General features: G+C 45.8%; 1 protein-coding gene across 2 annotated transcripts in view; it reads right to left on the bottom strand.

Moving 5' to 3' along the window:
• Positions 1–23,356, bottom strand: part of ARHGAP44 (Rho GTPase activating protein 44) — a 165,978-nt gene that overhangs the window by 36,718 nt on the left and 105,904 nt on the right. For both annotated transcript variants that reach the window (XM_032839813.1, XM_032839815.1), the window contains exons 5-8: positions 18,169–18,280; positions 16,139–16,215; positions 8,191–8,308; positions 1,739–1,807 (exon numbers count right to left, since the gene is read on the bottom strand). In XM_032839813.1, coding sequence (XP_032695704.1) covers positions 1,739–1,807; positions 8,191–8,308; positions 16,139–16,215; positions 18,169–18,280 — 376 coding nt within the window. The remainder of the gene's footprint in view (positions 1–1,738; positions 1,808–8,190; positions 8,309–16,138; positions 16,216–18,168; positions 18,281–23,356) is intronic.

Raw genomic sequence — 23,356 nt, 5'->3', positions numbered from 1 at the left:
AGACTCCCCTCACCCTGCAACTGTGTGCACCTGAAGGAAAGCGGAGCGAATCTCTCCATTGAAATGGTTGGCACATTTGCGACGACGTGGATGGAACTAGAGGGTATTAAGCTTAGCAAAATAAGTCAATGAGAGAAAGACAATTAACATATGATCTTCCTGATATGAGGAAGTTAAGAGGCAACGTGGGGGGTCTGGGGGTAGGAAAGGAATAAATGAAGCAAGATGGGATTGGGAGGGAGACAAACCAAAAGAGACTCTTAACCTCACAAAAACTGAGGGTTGCCGGGGGGAGGGGGGCAAGGGGAGGGTGGTTGGGTTATAGACATTGGGGAGGGTATGTGCGATGGTGAGTGCTGTGAAGTGTGTAAACCTGGTGATTCACAGACTTGTATTCCTGGGCTAATAATACATTATATGTTAATAAAAAAATTAAAAATTGTTAAAAAAAAAAAAAAGAAATGGTTGGCACGGAGAGCAGATACTATTGTCTCCAAGTAAAAACTAAACACTAGTTAAGAATTAGATGTAAAAAAAAAAAAATCAGAACATTAAAAAAAAATGGTACATAAATGGCAAGGAGGCAGTCCAAGAAAGTTTTGGAATGTCAAAAATGTCATTAAGTTCCAGAAATTCTAAAATATTATCTCTGTAAATATACCCCATGGAATATACTTGAGAAAGTGCTATTATTTTAAAATAAACTTTCCAGGCTGGAAGGAATGCTTATCGGTTCTTTTTGGGGGGTCGAAGGAACGCCTCTGAAAGTCTGGACCACTCACTGGTCACAGCTTTCGGGGACTGCTACCAGCCCAGGGTGCTTACAATTGAAAAACTTTCAGGATTTCTCCTCCTCACCTTCCTTATCATCCCATCACTTCTCCAATCAGTTAAAGTTTGAATTTTTGCCTCCAGCTTTAAAGGCACATGAACTTAACTGGATTTTTAATTTATATTTTTTCCTTCAAAAAAATTTTTTTAAAAATTATCGCTGGTTTTGTTTTATTTTGTTTTTGACTTGCCTTGCACTTACCCTGGTAGAGAGCCAGGGTCTTAATTATTTGGACCAGATCATTCGAGTATGGATGACTCAGATCCTGTCTCTCTAGGGTCTAAATCTGCTTTCATCGATGAGAGACAGGCGAACAGGCCACATTAATCATTGTTTACCTACTTGTCATTGTCTTCGGCCAAAATCGAAATGAGAAACAATTATGAGCTGGGGGCGGGGCTATCTTCTTCTCCCCAGTTTCCTTGTTTATGACAGACCCAGCTTTCGTAACCTTGGCCCGAGTGACATTTGGGACTGAGTCATTCTTTGCTGTGGGGGACTGTCCCATGCACTGGAGGATGCTTGGCCTCACTCTTGACCTCTCCTCCCCAGATGCACCTCCTCCCTGCCCCCAGCCGGGGGTGATGGCCACAAGTGCCTGCAGACATGGCCAGGCAGCCAATGGAGTAGGGGACAAAAATCACCTCTCATTGAGAACCACCGCCACACACCACGGGGGCTGCTATCATCTTCATGGATGGGTTCAGTTTTATTCTTAGGTTTTTAGAGAAATCCATATAAGGAGAAATAGAAGACCGGACTTAATCACAGACAGAAGAGCTAAAACCCATATTCTTTCCCACGACGTGCTCCAAAGGCCTTTAGGTTTCATGGCACGTTCCTTCCTGTCCACGCCCTGACTCTTGTGAGTGAAACTGACCTTCTCTTACCCTTCTAGACCCTTACCGTTTGAAAGTAGTTTGCATAGTCGATTTCTTTGGCCACGAAACTGTACATGTCTGCCGAGAGCTGGTCCTGTGGAAGGTAAAACGCACAAGCAAAGTAAACAGAGAACACTTGACCGGCTAACGCGTGAGTCTAGACATCGTAGAAGCAAGAGCCTTCGCTGCTGTTCAATCTCATTTTTAACTATTCCTGCCATGGCAAAGACTTTTCTCATGGGCATTCCTGCGTTTCCCAACCCTGACTCCAAAGAGTGAGTAAGTGTGGAAGGAGCACCTCTGCCAGGCATCTCCCCAGGGATTGTAACACATGAACCACATCCAGAGTCAGGAAAGCTGGTGCGGGGGAGTGATGTGCAAATTACTTCCATGCATCTCCGTAGCCCGTGTCACCATTCCTGAAAATGGCCCGCCCTCTCTTCTCCTGGTTTGCTCTCTTTACCCCCCAAGACTGACTGGTCGATCACAAGCATATGGGAAAGAGGCGGAAACGCACCAATTTGGGGGAAGTTGGCGAAGACAGATGGGCGGGTTCAAAGGAGGGCCGCTGATTCGAAATTTGGAAAAACCGGGATTTAGTCAATGCCCCAGGCCAATCTCATGGTGTTAACTGTCCTTCGCCATCCGGCTCTCTGTGGGATCGGGGGCAACAACCTTATGTGGCACCTGAATCTGGAATGTATCCTCCTCCGAGGAGAAGGGTTTCGGTTTCATAGAAACACCCATAGGGACGTATGATAAAAGTACATTCTGAGAAGGGTGCAGACTCGGTCACTAACCACGATTTTTAGCATGCCATGTGTGTGACCTTGTCTGCACGACTCGGGTGAGCTCTCAAGGTCCTTCCTGTCCGGGAGCCTTAAGTAGGAGAGATCTTTACAAGCGATGCTTAGTGGAGAGAAGACTGCGATGGATGCATTGAGGAAAATAGGAGAACAGCCCAAGAAGGATTGATCCAGATGCTGAAGGATTCAAGCAAGCAACCTCGTGCTTCACCAACAGCCTGAAGTGTGGAAATGTCAAGCATTCTGCATCAATCCCACCCACCCTCAACCCGTCCAGCTGCCAGTTACACTATCCTCAGAGAGAGCACTGGGATGTGAGCAGCTGTCTGTTTCCTCTTCCGGTATCCTTGACAGGCAGACCATGTGGAAGTTTCTGCACCCAAGGAACAGAGTTAAAAGGGAAATCTGTTCTCTAGAGAGCTTCAAGCACAGATTAGTCAATGCTACACTTGGTTCAGCTTCAAAGAATGAGGGGGGGGGGGGGGGGGGGGCAAATGAATTAACATTTGCTGGGAACAGTCTAGGCACTAGGCACAGTGTCACTCGGAGTTCTCATCTGACTCTCTTAGGTGAAGTGCTCAATTTCCAGTTTTGGTTGAGTAGCTACTGAGAGTTCAAGGATCTTATCTCCTGTCTGTCCTCCACCATCTGAAACATGTTTCACATACTAGTAAGGACTTTGTAACCATCTGCTGATATAACAGAAGGAGAAACACAGACTTAGCAACAGTAACTTTCCTGAGAAATTAAATGGGTTCTAAACCTCAGCTCCCCCTCTCTGGAGCATCCTGGCAAATGAAAGCCTCTGTGGGGCTGCTGAATCTAGCAAAGGTTCTAGAGGAATTGAATTCATCCGCCACCCCTCCCCAGAACCTTTAGTCAGGGGACATCCATCACCAGCAGTCATGAGGGAGGTATGTCAAGTCAGGGAAAACACAGAGAGCCAGAGGATCAAAATGGCTCGGCAGGCAGAGGAAAGGGAGGGACCCCCTGAAGGACTAAATGTCACACTGAATACGACGTCAGTGACTCAGCATTTGAGCTTTGCCAAAAGATGATCCTAGAAAAGGCAGACAGACAGTCTGGGAGTGCCCTCAGGAACACCAAAGGGTTTTTCAAAGGTATAATTAGATTACGGTTTTACTGAGTTAAAAATCTGGGTCCCAAGTAAGCTGCACTCCAAATCAGAAATAAAAGTGGAAACTAACTCCAATTTCCATGTATCTAATTCATTGGTGAATTTTCTGTATAAAGAAAAAAAAATCAATAATCACCGGAGTTTAATGTGCTGCAACTATCATTTGTTTTCTGATTTGGTAGCCAATCCACACTCAGAAAGAGACAGTGTAAATCACCAGCTTCACCTGCATCCCACCACACAGAAAGACGAGCTCTAAAAACCACGATGGCTGGTCACTCTATCTATTCTTATCAGTCATATGTTCTGTATGATGCTTGGTTTACAAAAATGGGACCAGAGGATTTTGTAGCTCATTACCCCCCAGACAAATATTCTTTCTAGTGGCCATGTGATATTTAATTCATGAATGGATGGTGTGTCTATTGCTGGATATTGTGTTTCTAATTTTTCATTATGACAACACTTGAAAAGCCTTTGTTTATACAGGTGTGTATTCATCTCTTGCTTGTTTCTTTGGGATATATTCTGCAGTTTAAAATGAATTCTGGTGATGTATTTCCTTATAGTTAAGGTTGAAAAATATTAGCAAGATAATCATGACTTGGGATATTAGAGCTTTTGGCTAAAGAAGGAAAAAAACATGACACCTGGGCATATCATATTCAAACTTCAGAAAAGCAAAAATAATGAAATAGTCAAAGAAGCCAGAGGTTAAAGTACACTGGCCAGGAGAAGACCAAAGGTAAGAATTACTTCCGGCCTTGCCTCAGAAACCGTGCAAGTCAGAAGAAGATGGAGTAAAATATTTAAAATTGTTGAGAAGAAAAACAAAACAAAAACAAAAACAAATCCCACCAACCCAGAATTCTGTTCCCTACAGAATTACCCTGAAAAGGGACTTGAAGAAACTTACAGAATTTGTTGCCCGTAGACTATCTTATAAGAAATGTTAAGGGAAAAAAAGTTCCTTAAGAGAATGAAAAAGTATATATAGGTCAGAAACTCAGACCTACACAAAAAAAGGAAGAACATCAGAGAATCGGTAGTGAAGCTACGATAAAACTTTCATTTCTCTTATTCTTAACTGAACTGATAAGTTTTTTTCAGAATGGTAGCAACATTGTATTCATATCTATGTGAATGTATCCATGTATCCAGATAAATACACATGAATGCATGGATACTTTAATGTAAACACACCTGTGGCTATGTCTGCTTCCCTACAAGTCACTAGTTGGTCGATGGAACTAGGGACATTTTGTTACTAAGACATACTCGCACCATAAACGAAACAGCATCAAGCTATTCCCAGGCGGATCTGGATTTGTTGTGAATGTACATTGCAAACTCTAAGGCAACCACTAAAAAACCATTTTAAACAAAAGTATAATTGATAGACTTAGAAAGGAGTGAAAATAAAACCACACAAAATGCTCAAGTAAAACCTCAAAGGCAGGAAACCTGAAGGCAGAAATAGTAATAAAGAACAAGGGCAACCAGTAGAAAACAGGAACAATTAGGGTAGATATGAATCTAACTATATTCAATAATCACTTAAACAATGAAAATAAACCAATGAAAAGGCAAAGGCTGTCAGAGTGAATCAAAAACCAAGGCCCAACTATATGAGGGTCACAAGAAACCCACTTTAAATATAAAGATATGTATAGATAAAAAGTAAAAAGATGGAGAAAGATATACCCCATTACCACGAATCAAAAGAAAGGGGGAGTGGCTCTATGTCTCCCAGACCGGCATTCTGAGTGAGAGAAGTTATCGGGATAAAGAGGGACACCATTAATGCTAACGGGGTCATTCTGCAAGATGGAACAATCCTTCATGTGTGTGCCCCGAACAATAGAGCATCAAAGAGAAAGACAGGAATCTACTATTATAGCTGGAGACTTCACCAGCAATTGATCAGAAGCGGACAGATCCAGCAGGCAGAGCAGCAGTATGGACAGAGCTCAACTCAGCCATCCATTAACTAGACAGAGCTGACATCCATGGGCTCCTTCATCCAACAACAACAGGACACACATTCTTCCCGAGCTCACGAGGAATGTCCACTAAGATAGATCACACCATGGGCCATAAAACGCATTCTGACAGATCTAAAATAATTGAAATCACACAGTGCTGGCTCCCTGACCACAGTGGGATTAAGCTGGAAATAAAATTACAGAAATAGAGCTGGAAAAACTCCCCCAGTACTTGGAGATGAGACAATGCAATGCCAAATAACAACCCAATTTGAAAATGGGCAAAAGGCTTGAACAGACATATCACCAAAGTGTGTGTATGTATATACACATACAGACAGCACACAAGTGTATGAAAAGACGTTCAACATCTTACGTCATTTGCGAAGGGCAATTTAGAACGAGATACCACTGCACCTCTCCTGGAATGTCCAATACTCAAAACACAGACCACACCAAATGCTTTAACCTTGAGGTGGAAGATGCCTGGGATATTTTCCCGTGCAAAGGAATACACACATATAAACAAAGCCAAGGGGCAAATAGCAGACTGGAAAAACACTCTGCAACACAACAGACAGAAGAAAGTTCAACACCCCTGACATGCAGAGAACTTATACAAATTGATATTTAAGAAGAACAGAAATGTTGGTCCAATTGCCCATACAAACGGGCAATTTGCCAACCTGGGAAAGTCTATGCGTATCTGCAGGAAATCCGATAGACACAAAGATCCACTGGGCATTACTAATAGGGAAATTAAAATTACAGAAACATAGAGATAAGACGGCCCATAACAGAGAGCCACTGTTCCTGACAATTCTGAATAAATACTGGTGAAAGGGGGAATTGGCCATCCTCTCTGGAAACAGACGGGTTGCTGGGCAGGAATGGGGTGGGGGGCAATTACTGGTGTTTCTTCTTGATATATTTTCATGCTTTTTCACAGGTGATAGCAAAATGTATGACTTTTTTAATCTCTGAAAGGGAACCGAACATATTTTTTGGTAAGAAAAGCACATGGAAAGAACTACAGGATAATGAAGGTATTGAACTTGGAGACTCATGTCCAGCATCCCCCCGATGCCACTGTCTCTTGTCTGTTTCACAGCATCATTGTGTAAGAAATGGGACTCTTCACTCAAGAACGCGAGTCCGCGGTATGATGCGTAGACATAGCACAGAGTCAAAGTAAGAGCAGCACGAGAGTTAGACTTCACAAATCCCACCAGCTGGCTGTTTTCCCTTCACACGGGCGTTCAAATGACAAATCGGCTGAGCTCCCGATGACTCTTGGGACTGGGGGAGTATTTTGGAGTCTTTGCTTGAGTCCGTGGTAGTGTCAGCAGAGAGATCGTGAATTCTTTACCGACCTGTCACGGTTCCTAATTCCAGAGAGCGATCCTATCTGACCCTGAACGTGACCCGAACACAAGGTTGAAGCCCCCTATGTAGTATGGTTATAAAAGACATGTAGACAAGACTAGAAGAAGCCACAAAGAACAGAGATGTCTTCATGCAAAGTGGCAACGCTTGTTATAAAACCATTATCAGATTAGGGGCTCCTGGGGGGCTCAGTTGGTTAAGCATTTGCGTTTGGCTTGGGTCATGATCCCGGAGTCCTGGGATCGAGTCCCACACTGGGCTCCTTGCTCAGCAGGGAGTCTGCGTCTCCCTCTCTCTCTCCCCCTGCTCACATGGTCTCTTTCTCTCAAATAAATAAAATAAAATCTTAAAAAAATAAAAAATAAACAAGAACGTGTGAGATTAAGACAACAGGTGGGTACACAGCATGCTTCCAGAAACATGAGATACTCTTGCTTCGTGGACTGAACCACAACAGACATACCTGCGTGTAATACAGATGTTCTTACACAGAGTATCATGAGTGGTGTGCCCTGCGAGTTATGCCCCACACAACGTTTGTGGCAAAGACAGGAAACGTCTGAGCAGACGTAACAAAGGGCTTCTGACATTCCCAAGGGCAGAGGCATGGGTATCTTAGAACGAGACATTCCTCTCTGAACAAGTGGGAACTCGTCTTTTCCCTGACTATCTCCTTGGTCAGCATTTCCGCTTCACAGCTGACAATGTCCCAGGAGGCAGGAGATGGGTCAAGTGACCCAGGAAATATTACAAGGTGAACATAAAGAGAAACAATTTGATATCGACAGCGAGTCAAGGTTGGTCTACTATCTAAATTCTCAGCTGTTCCATCCAGCCGAGAGCCCATTCCGTGGGACGAAGGTGCCTTACAAAAGCTTCACAGAGACACCACGGCCACATCCTCTGGGCCCGCCATGCGGGAACGCTGTTGCTAACCCACCGCTGTCCCCCTCCCCAACCCAAGGCTGCCTCGAAGCCCCAACTCTTAGGGCTCACCCTGGGCTCTGGAGATGCCAGCAGGCAAGCTTGGAGACATTCAGCTCAACCAGAGCTCACGCTTAGGTTTTAATACAATGCCAGTGAGGAAAACGGGACTCCCTAAGGGTTCCCCCATCTGTCCCGATAAAGAGGTGCAAAGACAGCGGGGGGAGAAGGGGGGTACCCTGCAAATTTCCACTCTGTTGGCAGCTTCCTCCATCTCCTCCCTGAGGGCATCAGCTTTGGCACCCGCAGGCTGTAAGCCGCTGGACAGACCTGAAGACTTGGAAGTCTGCTGCCACCTGATGGAAAACAGGAGAAAAAGAGGAGAGGGGTGAGACAGGTGGAGAGCCCTGGGAAGTCCGTGGGGGCGCGGAGAAGAGAGCGGGTTGCAAACACTACCCAGGAGGAAGGGGGCAGCTGTGGCCGGACACAGAGCGGGGAGGCATGGGCCAGTCTGGCCTCATGTCCCCTGAAATGTTTCTCCCGAACACGGAGGCCCAGTGACCATCAGCGGTGCTCTGTCCAAGGCCCGGTGTGTGTGTTCCCCGGAAGCTCCCAGCCTGCCCCATGGGCTCGGAGTCTGGAAACACTCGCCGACTTGGCTGAGGCCAGTCACGGGTGCCAGAGGAGAGGAGAAGCAGAGGAGCATCAAAACGAATCTGAAAGCCAAAGTCTCCACGGGTCAGCACAAAAAAGTTTCCAGTCAGCGTTCGGATACTGTGTTTATATTTCCTTCGACGTCTGTCCTTTGCATGGAGAGCAGCAGCCGTTGGAGGACCTGGCTTGGAAAGGTTTCGTGGCGAAATACAGATGTTTCTGTTGGCCCTGGCATTATCAGGGAATGACCAAGAACAGCCCCCGAAGGACAACGGTTCTAATGACTCAAGGCAGCAGGAGCTGCAGCAGGGACGAGCTGTGGGTTCCTGCTGCCCAGGAGTCTGTGAACTTAATGGCTTATAGGGGCCAGGGAGTAAGAGCATGAAGTCAGGGGGGTCAGGATCTTAAAAACTAGTCCTCTCTTTATTTTTCTACTCTTAACTGGGCCACGAGATGCACAACCACTCCACGGCCCTAAGGAAAACAGCAGGATGACAAAGGGCAGCCCACACGGACTACAGTCTCTCGGGGAAGGCGGGAGGGACAGTGAGGGGGAAGGGGATGCTGATGGGGGGGCTGGCCCACCTCCGTTGACAAGAGAGGCTGGAAACCATCACATGAACCCTCCTGATGAAGCTGGGCAACAGACCATGCAGGCCAGTGGCGTACAGACTGAACCCGATGGCCCCATAGGCCCTATCTGGCTCTTAGACCATCCATCCCAGGGGCACAATGTGCAACGCGACCCTCATGTTGAGAGTCAAGAATCCCTAGGTGGTTTCTCTACATGATTTCTTCTCTGAGTTTGTTACCTGCAGGACAAACAGAAGAGTATAAGACTCCGACACAGGAAAGGGAAATGAAAGTCCTCTTTGCTATTAACATAAAAGAACAAAATAAAGGAGTCTGTGTTACTTAAAAAATGCATTCACGGGGGTGGGCGTGGGGCAGGTGCCTGGGTGGTTCGGTTGGTCAAGCTGCCGATTCTTGATCTCGGCTCAGGTCATGATCTCAGGGTCCTGAGATGGAGCCCCAGGTCTGGCTCTGCACTCGGCCGGGAGTCTGTTTGAGAGTCTCCCTCTCCCACTGCCCCTGCTTGCACTCGCTTTAAACAAAGAAATAAATAAAATCTTGTTTAAAAAATGCATTCATGGGAAAATGACTTAAAAAGGCTTTGGGATGTCAAGCTGGCTGGAAGGTCCAGAGAGGGACATGCACATCTTGGGAACCATTCCTCAGGGCAAAGGAAATATTCTACTCAAAGTTGTTGGAAAATCTGAACTAACAGGTACAGATTGGTAAAACTTCCTGGGTGGTTCTTTTAGTTTGCCCAACAGACATGATCTATTTAATAAACTTCCCAGGGTTTAGTCACTTCAAAGCATTAAGTTGTTGTGGGGATTTTTGGTCAAATAAAGTAGGAGACGCCATGGCTATAACTGAGACTGCTGATCATGAATACGGTAGATTATGAGATTAAGCTCAGGGGCGCCTGGCTGGCTCAGTGGGTGCAGCACATGGCTCTTGATCTCAGGATCTCAGGGTCGTGAGTTCAAGCCCCTTTTTGGGTGTGGAGCCTACTAAAAAAATAAATAAATAAAAATAAAAAAGCTAAAACTACCATGTGGCCCATGCTACCTGAAGAAAAAACAACTAACCAATATACGTGTGGAAAAAAAAAAATACAGTGACCATAGACATTGGTATTTTTTTTTTATGGCTTTGAAGATCTGGATTTGATTTTCTTTTTTTTTTTTTTTAAGATTTTATTTATTTGACAGAGAGAGAGATCACAAGTAGAGAGAGAGAGAGAGGGGGGGGAGGAGGCAGGCTCCCTGCCCTGCAGAGAGCCCGATGTGGGACTTGATCCCAGAACCCTGAGATCAGGACCGGAGACGAAGGCAGAGGCTTAACCCACTGAGCCACCCAGGCAGCCCCTGATTTGATTTTTTTTAAACCCAATTGTCCTTAATCCCTTTAATCACAATTATCCTTAATCCTTTAAACCCAAATATCCTTAATATGTATCTGTTAAAATGAAGACATTTTCCCAAGTTACCTTTATTTTCTTTCCTTTTTCCCCTCTATCTTTCCCCCCTAAATTCTACCTCTTAGATAATACTTTGGTAGCTTAAAAACACAGATCCTTCCCCTCCCTTTATGGGGAAATTTATTTGCAAGAGAGAAGTAACCAGTTTTGAGATTACAAAATAGTGATAAGATGCGGAATCAGATTGTGGAGATCAAACAATAAAACAGCAAGGAAAACACGGGAAAATGTGTATGGATAGTAATCTGCTAGGAAAAGAGACACTAATCATGAATTTCAGGATACAGTGGCCTTGTCAGACATCCATTCTGTCAATAAACTCAAGCACTTTCTTGCTCCAGCAAGAGAAGAAACAGGGATTCTTGCTCGACCTAAAAGTCTAAGCTTTCAAATCTGCAGAGCAGAAAGTTCTGGGCATTAAGGAGGGCACATGATGTAATGAGCACTGGGTGTTATATGCGTCTGGTGAATCACTGAACTCTACCCCTGAAACTAATAATACACTAGATGTTAATTAATTGAATTTAAATAAAATAAAAAGAAAGTTCTGCTCTGGTATGACACCATTATTTGCTGGGAAAGATGCCGCTGCTATAGGGTCTGGGTGGGAGGTGGAGACAGAAAACCAGCTTTAATGAAGCCTAGAGGAGAGAAAAGGGCCAGAAATAAAGGTATGGAATTTTAGGGATCAGGAAACTGGTCAAGAGGACAAAGGCAAGAGGGGTTCAGGGCAATGGGAAGTTGAGAAGAAGAATTTTTGGAAGGCAAACAGGAATGTTCTTTTAGAGGGACATTTATTATTTCATCTGTCCTATCTGCTTCCCTCCGTCATTGGCGTCCTCCAGTTAGTGAGGCACTGCCCTACTCCTGCTCTGATATATGGGCCAAAGGTAGCTGCCACAGTGGCTTTTTAAAATTTTAATTTTTAAAGATTTATTTATTTATTTGGGAGAGAAAGAGAGAGAGTGAGAGAACAGGGGAAGGAGCAGAGGGAGAGACTATAAGACTATCCAAGCAAAATGGACTCCCGCTGAGCGCAGAGCCTGATGCAGGGCTTGATCTCACAACCCATGAGATCAGGACCTGAGCTGAAACCAAGACTCGGACTCTGAACCGACTGAGCCATCCAGGCACCCCGAGAAGCTGCCAGTTTTGCATGACCCTCCCCGTGAGTGGCCCAGGCGAGGGTCGCTGATGCAAGCCAAGCCCATGCCCATCCTTCATCACCGTGACCAACTGAAGGGCCAAGGAAGTGGCATCTTAGCAAAGTCTAGACAAATGGCCTCTCTCCTCTGTACTTTTAGAACTGGAACAAAGGGAACAGGTCTCATGCTGGGGAGACAGAAGCCCAAGGGACCATGAAGACTGGCTCTAAGATGCCTGTATGCAGGAGAGGTAGGAGGTGAGGAACAGCTTCGAAGCTGGTGACACCATGCACTTAAATCTCTCTTAATGAGCTACTTCTTTAATTCCATGAGCTGCCTGCTATCCATACCCCAACTCTCCTATTTTATTTTTCTTAGTTCACCTGCTTCCAAAGAAGCCAGGTGTCTTTTTTTTTTTTTTTTTTAGGATTTTATTTATTTATTTGACAGAGAGAGACACAGCGAGAGAGGGAACACAAGCAGAGGGAGTGGCAGAGGGAGAAGCAGGCTTCCCGCCAAGCAGGGAGCCCGATGCGGGGCTCAATCCCAGGTTCCTGGGATCATGACCTGAGCTGAAGGCAGACACTTATCGACTGAGCCACCCAGGTGTCCCAAAGGCAGGTGTCTTAATCTGTGCAGGCTGCCGTGACAATATACCACAGACTGGGTAGCTTAAGCAACAGAAATAAGTTATCTGGCAGTTCTGGAGGTTGGAAGCCCCAGATTGAGCTTCTGGCAGGGTTTGGGTCTGGTGGAGGCTCTCTTGCTGCCTCCTCACTTGTGCTCATGTGGCCTTTCCCCTGAGTGAGTGTGTAAAGAGAAAGAAATCTCTCCCTTCCTCTTCTTAGAAGGCCACCAACACAACTAGATTAAGGCCCTACCCTTAGGACAGGACTTAACCTTAATTACTTCTGAAAGGCCCTATCTCCAAATAGAGTCACACGAGGGGGTTAGTGCTTCAGCACATGAATTTGGGGAGGGAGGATGAAATTTAGTCCACAGCTGCTCAGCAGGAGCATAAAGTGTCCTGGATCCAGAAAGGCTGATCTTGAGATACATGCTCAGAAAAATCGAGGCAAACTTTGGGAGGGAACGGAGCTCCTTCTGCAACCACTGCTAAACCAAATCTATCCCAGAAAAGACATTTGTGTATCATTCAGTTCAATTCAATTCAATTCAATTCACAATCTTTAACTCAGCATAAAGTTTTAAAGCTTCCTCCAATTTTTCCTCCAACCTCCTTATCTACCTCCTTCTACTCAACTTCTAAGCTTTGGTCTTCTCTGAGGATGGTAAGGCTTGTATGATTGGTTTTCCAAGCAGACAAGCCAGATCTACTGGAATTGAGGCAAATACACACCTTGGATTCAGACCCAATTACATATTGGATAAAGGAGTTGGGTTTGACAGTATCCAACCAAGTTCTTGTAGCACTCAAGGATCCGGGCACAATGATCAACAGCATGTCTCCATCTGGGATACACCGTGCAGTTCTGGAGAGTGTAACTCAGGAACAACAAAAAGGGACTAATGAAAGTTTTGGTGATCCTGCAAAGAACAGAACCTATACACTGTCCATGGTGGGAATCAGGATGGGGTGGAGGGGAGGGCAGGAAGGACCCTCTGTTCCAGAAGAGCAGCTGCTGATCCTTGCTATTCAACGGCATAGCATCTGGTCTTACTCTCACTGCTGTCTCTTAGCATGTGGTCCTCATGTTGGCCGAAGAGTGAGGGTTTAGGGAAAAGGTAGGAAGTTGGGTGGGTTGGCTTCTGAAAAGACAAAGGTTGTCAAGGGTCTTGGCTGAAGTTTAGAAGTGTAAGAATTTGGATGGGGGAGGTAGAGATTTCCTGACCAAACCCCAGCATACAAGAGATGATGAGCTGAGAATGTGGAACAGTTCCTCAAATCGTGGAAGAAGGGTTCCTAACGATGCTTCTCTATGGTTTTCAGAATCCATATGCCACTTAGTGTCACCATTAAAAACACACCACGTGACTAGAGGGACTGTGACTGCCACCCACTCAACCTCTCATAAGGAGACTGAACAAAAACACGTTAAGTAGAGGTGACAATGACAAGCGCTGACGCTAGCATCTGGCCTTCCGACCAGAAGCTCTTAGATGGAAATTTAGGTTTCCCTTACAGAGGCGGGGGGAAGACCTCAGAGCAAAGGGCCAGGTCTCCACGGTGAAGGAAATCACTCTACAAACCCAGGAACAAGGTCTCCACCATCCTCTTAACAGTGGGACAATCAGCATGTCTTTAATCCTTGTGTGATTGCCCCAATGTAGGCCTTGAACGCTGATGTCTTGGGAGGCACTGGATGTGGTCTGAGGATACAGTAGTTGGTGATGCCACATCCATACTCCCCACGCAACCTTCTCTGTTTTCCTCCATGAGCGCTGAGGAGAGAGCCTCAGACTTGGGTTGGAAAAACCTTGACAATGTTCTTCCTCCTCTTCCTTCTCAATGGAAGGAGACAAGCTTCAGGGTCACAGCCTTCTGTGGGCAACAGGCTTTGCTTTCGTCCTTTTCGCTTCTATGTCTACCTGGCATTCATGGAAAAGGTAGCGCCCTTCAATGTACGGTAGGGCTCTAACATCTTTTTTTTTTTTTTTTAAGATTTTATTTATTTATTTGACACAGAGAGAGAGAGATCACAAGTAGGCAGAGAGGCAGGCAAAGAGAGAGAGGGAAGCAGACTCCCCGTTCAGCAGAGAGCCCGATGCGGGGCTCGACCCCAGGACCCTGAGATCATGACCTGAGCCGAAGGCAGAGGCTTAACCCACTGAGCCACCCAGGCGCCCGGCTCTAACCTCTTTTAAACGGATTCATTTTGAAGAAGTGAATCGACTTTTTGCGAGATGTGTAGGTCCAGATGTCCAAAACTGTTCAGGTGGACTGAAGTTTGGGAAACACTAAATTAACAAAAAATATTCTCTGCTTCTCTGCTGCTCTAACCTGTTCTATTTCTGGTCTTGGGGGATCGCCTTATACTCTGTATTGGTCCAGATGTCGAATTCCCGGGTCCCAACTAGTTAATTGCAGCAGTTTCCTTTGGCAAAGCACCCAGGAAGCGCTGTGACAAATGCAATCTCAACTGACACTCAAAATAACCTCCTCATGTCAGCCCACGGATAACGTCACTACCTGTGCACAGGTGAGGCAACTGAGACTCTGGGAGGCTGACTGACTTGATCAAACTCACAGGTCTTGGAAATAGGTGACCTGGATCTCACCACCTCACCTCGGACTCCTGCTTCGGGAGTCTATATGACATCTCTCAGTCCAAGTAGATCGCTATTTTCTGGTTTTGTTTCTTTTCCTCAAGAAAGTTAAAAAGAGGTAAGGAGAGGATTAAAATTGACCTGCAAAGGGCTTGTGGTAGAACTGAAAGCTTCCTTCTATATTTATCTTCAGGAACGTGCTTTCCTTCAAGCTGCACACATAGGCACACATGCCACTGCGAGAATTAGGAAGTTGCATATGCACCATTGGGGACACACGGTGGTCAGAGTCAATGGCATCTCAGGGCCTCTGGTGACCTGCCTGATGGAAAAGGCACTTTCTGGAGGCTTCTGGGAGACAGTGCTGGAGGAGAGCAGCACAGCTAGAATGCTGCTTCTGTCATAATGGCCTCAGGTTCAGAGTGGCTACAAAAAGGAAAGCGCTATACCACTGGCTTCAGGAAACAGTGGGCAGGTCCCAGAATCAGAAATTTCTCTTCTTTAGACACAACACCTTACCCACCTTGCCTCTTTGATCTCAGCTCTTACTATGCCCCACCTTGGCTCATACCCCAGTCACGCTGCCCTGGTTTTATACCCGGACTGTGGCAGCCTGATCTCTCCCCAGCCCTGCCTCAGGGCCTTTGCACATGCTGTTCCTGCTGCCATGGACAGTCCTGTGCCCGATCTCTGCATGGCTGCCTCCTCGTCATTTAGGTCGCAGATCAAGTGTCATCTCTAAGAAGCCTTCTCTGTTTCAGCCTACCTAATAATGTAGCTTCCCTTTCTCCATCACTCTCTTCCAAAACTGCACTGTGCTACCTTCTTTACAGGACTTATGGGCGCCTGAAGTCACCACGTGTTCACTGGCTTGTCTAGGGTCTCTGTCTCTCACAGTGGGCCACAGCCCCCGTGAGGGTGGGGACCCCATATCTCTGACTCACGACCCTCCCCTCCAGTGCCTGCCATGTCAGGGGTATTAAGAAAAACCTGGAGGATGGAAACACACTCAACAAATTACGCTCCCCACAAACCCTTCCCCACGCCCCAGATGCAATCGCTGTCCCTTCCAAGAGACAAAAAAGGAAAGCAAAGAAGCCCTTCCGTACCTCGTTCGAGAAGAATCCATGTCTAGCACCAGCTTTGCTAAGTGTTTCCTCTGCTTCTGAATGTTCGGGATTTCCACCTGTGGTTACAGGACAGAGTCAGACGGACGCTCCCCATGAGTTCGTACGTGGGCTGACGGACCTCCCAGTCCTGATTTCCAGAGGAAACCCTCAATTCCTTTGCCCGAGCTAACTGCCGCTCTTTCTTCGAGGGACACCTGCCAGGCCCTCCATCATCCTGACCCTCCTGGCGGGCTCTGCACTCCCCTGCTCACTTATGCCTGGCCTCCTTCTTGCCCCCCACCTCGGCCAGCAAACACGGGCTCCATCCCAGCTCTGTCCACGACACAAGGGCCACACACGGGGAGAAAAGCAGGAGGAGCTGACACACAGACCTAATTCACAACAGACAGCAGCAGGCTGATGGGCACTAGTCTCAGGAGGCCCAAGATCTGATGGGGGAATGCAATCAGGATGCGTTTTTATAGAAATAAAGACTTTTTCCCCCCCCAAAATAAATACCAAATCAAACCTTGCCACGGCTCTGCTCGGCTATGACAAGTTCTTCCATGGTGGGTTGGTTGTGTGTGGATGCTCTTTTTATATTTTTATCTCCAAAAATGACTTCGCGGAACATCCCGGTGTGGGATTTGGGGCCCGGGCTCCACCAAAGCGGGGCAGAAAGTGCGAATTTAAAGGGGAAAACTGGCTGTACATTGAAAACACAAAACCATCTCAGGCTGTGGCTTCTATAGGAGGGAAAACCGTGAGGATGGTCTTCGGAGCAGGAGTGAGTAACGTAGGGAGGGGAACCGCTTCTGACAGGCCTGAAGCGGAGCTGCAGGGTCACACGGACATCTGGCTGGTACAAGCGAGTCTCGGCACCCAGGCCAGGTTTGCTTCAGGCTTTGCCCGAGACCCCAGACCACCTTTCCAAGGCGCAAAGGGCCTCTCACGCATGCGCTTGGCTGGGCGATGGCCTAGGACAGGACAGCACCTGAGAAGTCTAGAGCTGATCTCTGTCAAGCCACGACAGGCAGGATTTTCTCCTTTAAAACTTTCAGGACTTTGGTTAACGATTTGCCTATCCATTTGGCATAGAAATTGCAAGAGGGGATGGGGAGGTGCTGGGGGGAGTCCAGGAAGGAAACCAGGCCTGGTCTAGGGCAATGCTGTCCAATATGCTAGCTCCCAGCTCTCTGTAGGTACGGCGTTTTAAATTCGAATGAACAAAAATTAAAATGTGAAATGTAGTTCCTCGGTGACACGAAACACATTTCAAGAACTTGCTAGCCCCAGGTGCCTAGTGGCTAGTAAACCGTGCAGATGCAGAGCACCTGTAGTTCGATGGGATGGGGCTGGGGCGGTCTTGGATGACCAAGCCAAAGCAACTGGCAAGAAGCCAGGGGCTCAAGGCAAATAAAATCCCCAACCGTGTCCATTCTTAGTCTACACAATTTCACTTGGCTGAAGCTAACCAGATCGTCACACGGACATCAAGGTGTCTGTGTCCGCACAGTGTTATCCAGCACCCTTCATTACCCAGAGACATAGGGGCTGAAGGGCACACTTATCGTGATGAACACTAAGAAGTAACTTCTGAATCACCGTACTGTGCTCCTGCAATGTGCAGGACACAGGATGCGAACTATACTGGAACTAAAGTAAAAAATAAAATCGGATGAAATGAAAGAGAAGGGATCCACGTACACATAAGGTGCATGTGCACATAAGGGGGCACTACAGAGGGTCTCCCCCAAGGAGGGGCTGCTGTTCATTTCCCGGAAGACAGGAGATGGGTGGGGGGCAGGGTGGGTAAAGCGTGCAGAACCCCGTGGGGAAGGAGATCTGGTGCCAGCTAAGCTCCCGTCCCCACTGGGAAGCCAGCAGAGAGGAGTGTCAGGGGCAGAGGGAGCTGGCAGGCAGTGGGAGGGGCTGCTATATGGGGGAATCCTGACCAGGCGGACGGGCAGGGATAATTCCTGGTGAAGAACGGGGTCCCCGGGTAGGATGACCTCGTGTGCACGGCTTACCTCGGCCAGCAAAAACAGGGGCTCGATCACGTCTCTCTCCACCTGCAGCTCGAAGTGGATCAGCTCCTGAGCCAGCTTGTCCTCCGTCTCTCCGCAGAGTTTCAGCATCTTCCTGCAATGGGAGGGGAAAGCCGTGCTCGCTACCGCGCCAAGCAGGAGGTCACCTGCATCCGAGCGGCCCAACCTGTTCCGCTCAGTTTGACTTCTGAAATTATGCATTTTTTAAAGGATGCGAAGAACCCACTGTGTGCCTGGAGTAAAGGGAACATGTAGGGAAATACGAGAGAGACGTGGGGAGAACAGACTCCTATGTGCTGAATGTATATGGCCGTAAGCCCCAGATGCTGCTATGTCCCCTGAGCCCTGGAAAATGAGCTACAACCGATGCAGAAACAGACCAACATCTTTCTTTTTCCCCCTAGATAATTTTTTTTATTTTTTATTTTTTTAATTTTTATTTATTTTTAAATTTCTTTTCAGTGTTCCAGAATTCATTGTTTATGCACCACACCCAGTGCTCCATGCAGTACGTGCCCTCCATAATACCCACCACCAGGCTCACCCTCCAAAACCCTCAGTTAGTTCCTCAGAGTCCACAGTCTCTCATGGTTCATCTCCCCCTCCAATTTCCCCCAATTCACTTTTCGTTTCCTTCTCCAAATGTCCTCTGTTATTCCTTATGCTTCGCAAGTAAGTGAAACCATATGAGAATTGACTCTCTCTGCTTGACTTATTTCACTCAGCATAATCTCCTCCAGTCCTGCCCATGTTGATACAAAAGTTGGGGATTCATCCTTTCTGACGGAGGCATCATACTCCATAGTATATATGAACCATATCTTCTTTATCCATTCGCCCGTTGAGGGGTATCTTGGTTCTTTCCCCAGTTTGGCGATTGCGGCCATTGCTGCTATGAACATTGGAGTACAGATGGCCCTTCTTTTCCCTACATCTGTATCTTTGGGGTAAATACTCAGTAGTGCAATTGCTGGGTCATAGGGAAGTTCTATTTTTAATTTCTTAAGGAACCTCCACACTGTTTTCCAAAGTGGCTGCCCCAACTTACATTCCCACCAACAGTGTAGGAGGGTTCCCCTTTCTCCACATCCTCTCCAACACACGTTGTTTACTGTCTTGTTAATTTTGGCCATTCTAACTGGTGTAGGGTGATATCTCAATGTGGTTTTGATTTGAATCTCCCTGATGGCTAGTGATGATGAACATTTTTTTCATGTGTCTGTTAGCCATTTGTATGTCTTTATTGGAGAAGTGTCTTTCATGTCTTCTGCCCATTTTTTGACATGATTATCCATTTTGTGTGTGTTGAGTTTGAGGAGTTCTTTATAGATCCTGGATATCAGCCCTTTGTCTATAGTGTCATTTGCGAATATCTTCTCCCATTCCATGGGTTGCCTCTTTGTTTTGTTGACTGTTTCCTTTGCTGTGCAGAAGCTTTTGATCTTGATGAAGTCCCAAAAGTTCATTTTCGCTTTTGTTTCCTTTGCCTTTGGAGACATATCTTGAAAGGAGTTGCTGTGGCCGATGTCAAAGAGGTTACTGCCTATGTTCTCCTCTAGGATTCTGATGGATTCATGCCTTCCATTGAGGTCTTTTATCCATTTCAAGTTCATCTTTGTGTAGACCAACATCTTCCAACTTATCCCCCAAAACTCAATTTCAGGAGGCTCTTCTACAAAGAGAACTCCTTCTTCTAAGCCATGACAACTGACCTTGTACAGAACGAATAATTACCCCGTTGGAAAATTGGAATAGAAAAACCATTACAGGGACACCTGGGTGGCTCAGTAGGTTAATCCACTGCCTTCGGCTCAGGTCATGATCCCAGAATCCTGGGATCGAGTCCCACATGGGGCTCCTTGCTTGGCTGGGAGCCTGTTCTCCCTCTGCCTCTGCCTGCCTCTCCCACTGCATGTGCTCACTTTCTCTCTCTCTCTCTCTCTGACAAACAAATAAATAAAAAAATCTTAAAAAAAAAAAAAAAAAAAAAAAAAGAAAAACCATTACAAAAGTGGATTCGGAGTAAGCAAATAATGGAAGACCTGGATGAGTAGAAAGCTGTGCCATATTCCTAGGTGAGAAGATATGTTATCTCAAAGATGTTAATTCCCCAAGTGGGTATAGGGGTATGCAGGCAGTCCTCCTTCTGCATGGTACCAGGCTAACTGAAATTCATGAGAAAGTTTTTACAAATCAATAAAAGTAGAAGAGGTCACTGATTCTAAAGTTAGTATGTATCTTTCCTGTTCTTATGTTTATGCTTCTATGAAATATAGAAGCATACACATACAATACAGAATACTGAAGCCTGACCCAAACAAGTTCCTATCAATGGTTTTACACTTAACCTATCCTCTGGCTTGCTTTTTTTTTTTTTTTTTTTTAGATTTTATTTATTTATTTGACAGAGAGATAGCAAGTAGGAGGAAAGGCAGGCAGAGAGAGAGGAAGGGAAGCAGGCTCCCTGCTGAGCAGAGAGCCCAATGCGGGGCTCGATCCCAGGACCCTGGGATCATGACCTGAGCTGAAGGCAGAGGCTTTAACCCACTGAGCCACCCAGGTGCCCCAGGCTTGCTTTGTTCATGTATCATCTTTGGGGCTTATGTGTCTTGTACATATGTCTTACATGTCTTATACATGCAGAATTAAATCATTCTGGTGCATGGAATCCCATCCCACCACTTATTAAGCTTTCCCTTAATCAACAGACCCATCACATCCAGGGCTATTGTACAGGTGTGTATGGTCCATTTGCAGATAAGAATTTTTCTGTGCAAAGGAGAGGAGATACGCACCCCCTTAACATCACTAGCTACTTGTTCTCCGAAGGGATAACGCTAACTTTGCCCTCACCAGCGCAAATGAGAGTTCCCAACGCTCTACACTCTGCCAAGCCTTGGTACTGGTAAGGCGTTTGAGTTCTGCCAAACTGGTGGATGCCAATTATGACCTCATCCTGGTTTTAATCTGCATTTCTTGGCTACTGGTGAGACTGGGTGCCTTTTCGTGTTTCGGGCCATTTCACGATCCCTCTCGTAGGATGTGCTATTCGCATTCATTGACTGTTTTGGAACCAGGATCTTTTTATTGGAATTTATTTGTAGGAGTTCCATCCATCTATCTATACTTAAAATACATTTACATTTATATATACATATATACACCTAAAAATATGGGTGTGGATATAGAGGAGATTCAAGTTCTTTTTCTTTTCTGCTGCAAATTTCAGCTTCCAGGTCATGGGCTTGCTTTTCTTTGCTCTTTTTAAAATGGTGTCTTTTATCTGATTTGTCTGTTACTTACGTCCATGCTCCTGATGTTACTTGTTAATTTTTTTTTGGGGGGAGGCATTGGCTATGGACTGTCAACTCTGGAAAATGAGAATTTGGCAATCTTTGTATCTGTCCTCCCCACACTTATTTGTATTGGTAGATCTTTGGTATTTGCACTACATTTTGACCCAGTGTGCCATTCAGAGTTTGGCTGGGTCGGATATTGTGATCACTGGTCTTTCCCAAACGTTCATCCTCTCTGATCCTCTCTGTAGAATTAATAATGGCCTTGCTTTGGCTTGCTTGTTTAGTTTTTCTATAGACCTGACTGAACCCCAAATCCCCCACCACTATTTTGTCTAAGATGCTGAACCACACTTGATGTGAATGAGTTCCATCTTGAATCCATCTCTCTGGGACCCATGTCAATCTGAACTGACTTTTCATTCGATCCCTGGCACAGCTGTCTTCCTGCACACTTCCTTCCCCATTTCCTGGGATTTTTCTCTCCCTTTGTCCTGTGCCAGGATAGATCTTATTTCCCATATCCTGTGTCTACCTGTTTCTTGGTTACTTCATTGTAGAGCACACCTTGGTTTGGTTGCCTGCGAGTGGGCAGGAAACCAATTTTTGAGACCTCGCATGTCATGACATTCCCCTCTACCCTCACACTGATTGATAGCTAGGCAGGATATAGAATTCTAAGCTAAGCATGATATTTCTTCAGAATTTAAAGGCATTCCACAGTAATCTCCTCATTTCCATAGTTATGTTTGACAATCTAGAAGCATTCAGATTTCTGAGCCTTTCTACTGTGGCCATTTTTTTCCTCTAGAAGGTTGTAAAATCTCATTTCACTAGTACATTTCACTAGTCTTCACTAGTGGTGAGCCCGGGCACAGGTTCAAGTTTTTCTCAATTGTATCAGGAGCTCAATGGACCCTTTCAATATAGGAACTCACATCCTTCAGTTCTGGAAAACTCTTCTGGATGACTTTATCAACATTATTATTACTATATTTTAATATAAGTTATATTATAATTATTATATTATATATTATATATACTATATATAAATATAAGTTATTCAGGCTTACAGCTTCCTGGGTTGGTTCTTTAATCTTCCAACTTTTCCATTTTTGATGTCATGGTTGTCTTCTCTGAATTTGACTTTATCTTCCAAACCTGCCACTGAAAATGTACCTTTTATTTCCATGAGCTTGTCTCGACCTCAGAGTATTTCTTTCCCATAGCATTTTTTTATTGACATCTTCGGTTTTTTAGTTCTTTCTTTTTTTCATTGAGATATAATTGACAAACATCCTGGCTTTCGTTCACAGACACATTATTTTCTCTTAGCACTGACAACGTAAGTGATGCATTTTCCAGAACTCTTCTCTTTCCCATGCAATATCTATTTCCCCCGAGTTACATTTTTCTCCTACCCGACTGTTTTGGTATGTAGGCTTCAATTTAGACTTCCTTCAAATGTTTGGTGAGCTTGGACGCCTGTCTATATTTAAGAGCTCGGAGTATGTGAGTAAAGCTCTTTGGCTGCGAGCTTGTCTATGGGATGGTTGAGCTGGGCCATTTGCTCAAGTACTGTCCCCTCCAATGGCTTCGGTTCATCCCCATTGGGCTAGTCCCATATGCCAGAGAAGGCTCTTCTGGCTTAGAGAGGAAAGACCTGAGGGCCACAGGGATGGGAGAGAGAGATGCAGATCTCAGCACCCAGCAGGCATTAGTCACTTTAATGTGTGATACCCTTCCATGGTGTCTGCCATCTGGACTCTCTGCTTTACACCCTTCAGAGAATAAAGCTCCAGACTTTTCTGCTGGGTCTGGGGGTAAAGAGATGAGGGTCTTCCAGAGCTGTGCATAAGGGCTGCGTTTGAGCC

Source organism: Lontra canadensis, unplaced genomic scaffold (assembly GCF_010015895.1).
Source record: "Lontra canadensis isolate GAN:19392208 unplaced genomic scaffold, GSC_riverotter_1.0 scaffold110, whole genome shotgun sequence".
NCBI classification, from domain to species: Eukaryota; Metazoa; Chordata; class Mammalia; order Carnivora; family Mustelidae; genus Lontra; species Lontra canadensis.
The sequence above is the reverse complement of the archived record's forward strand: the minus strand, read 5'-3'. Positions and strand labels throughout refer to the sequence as shown.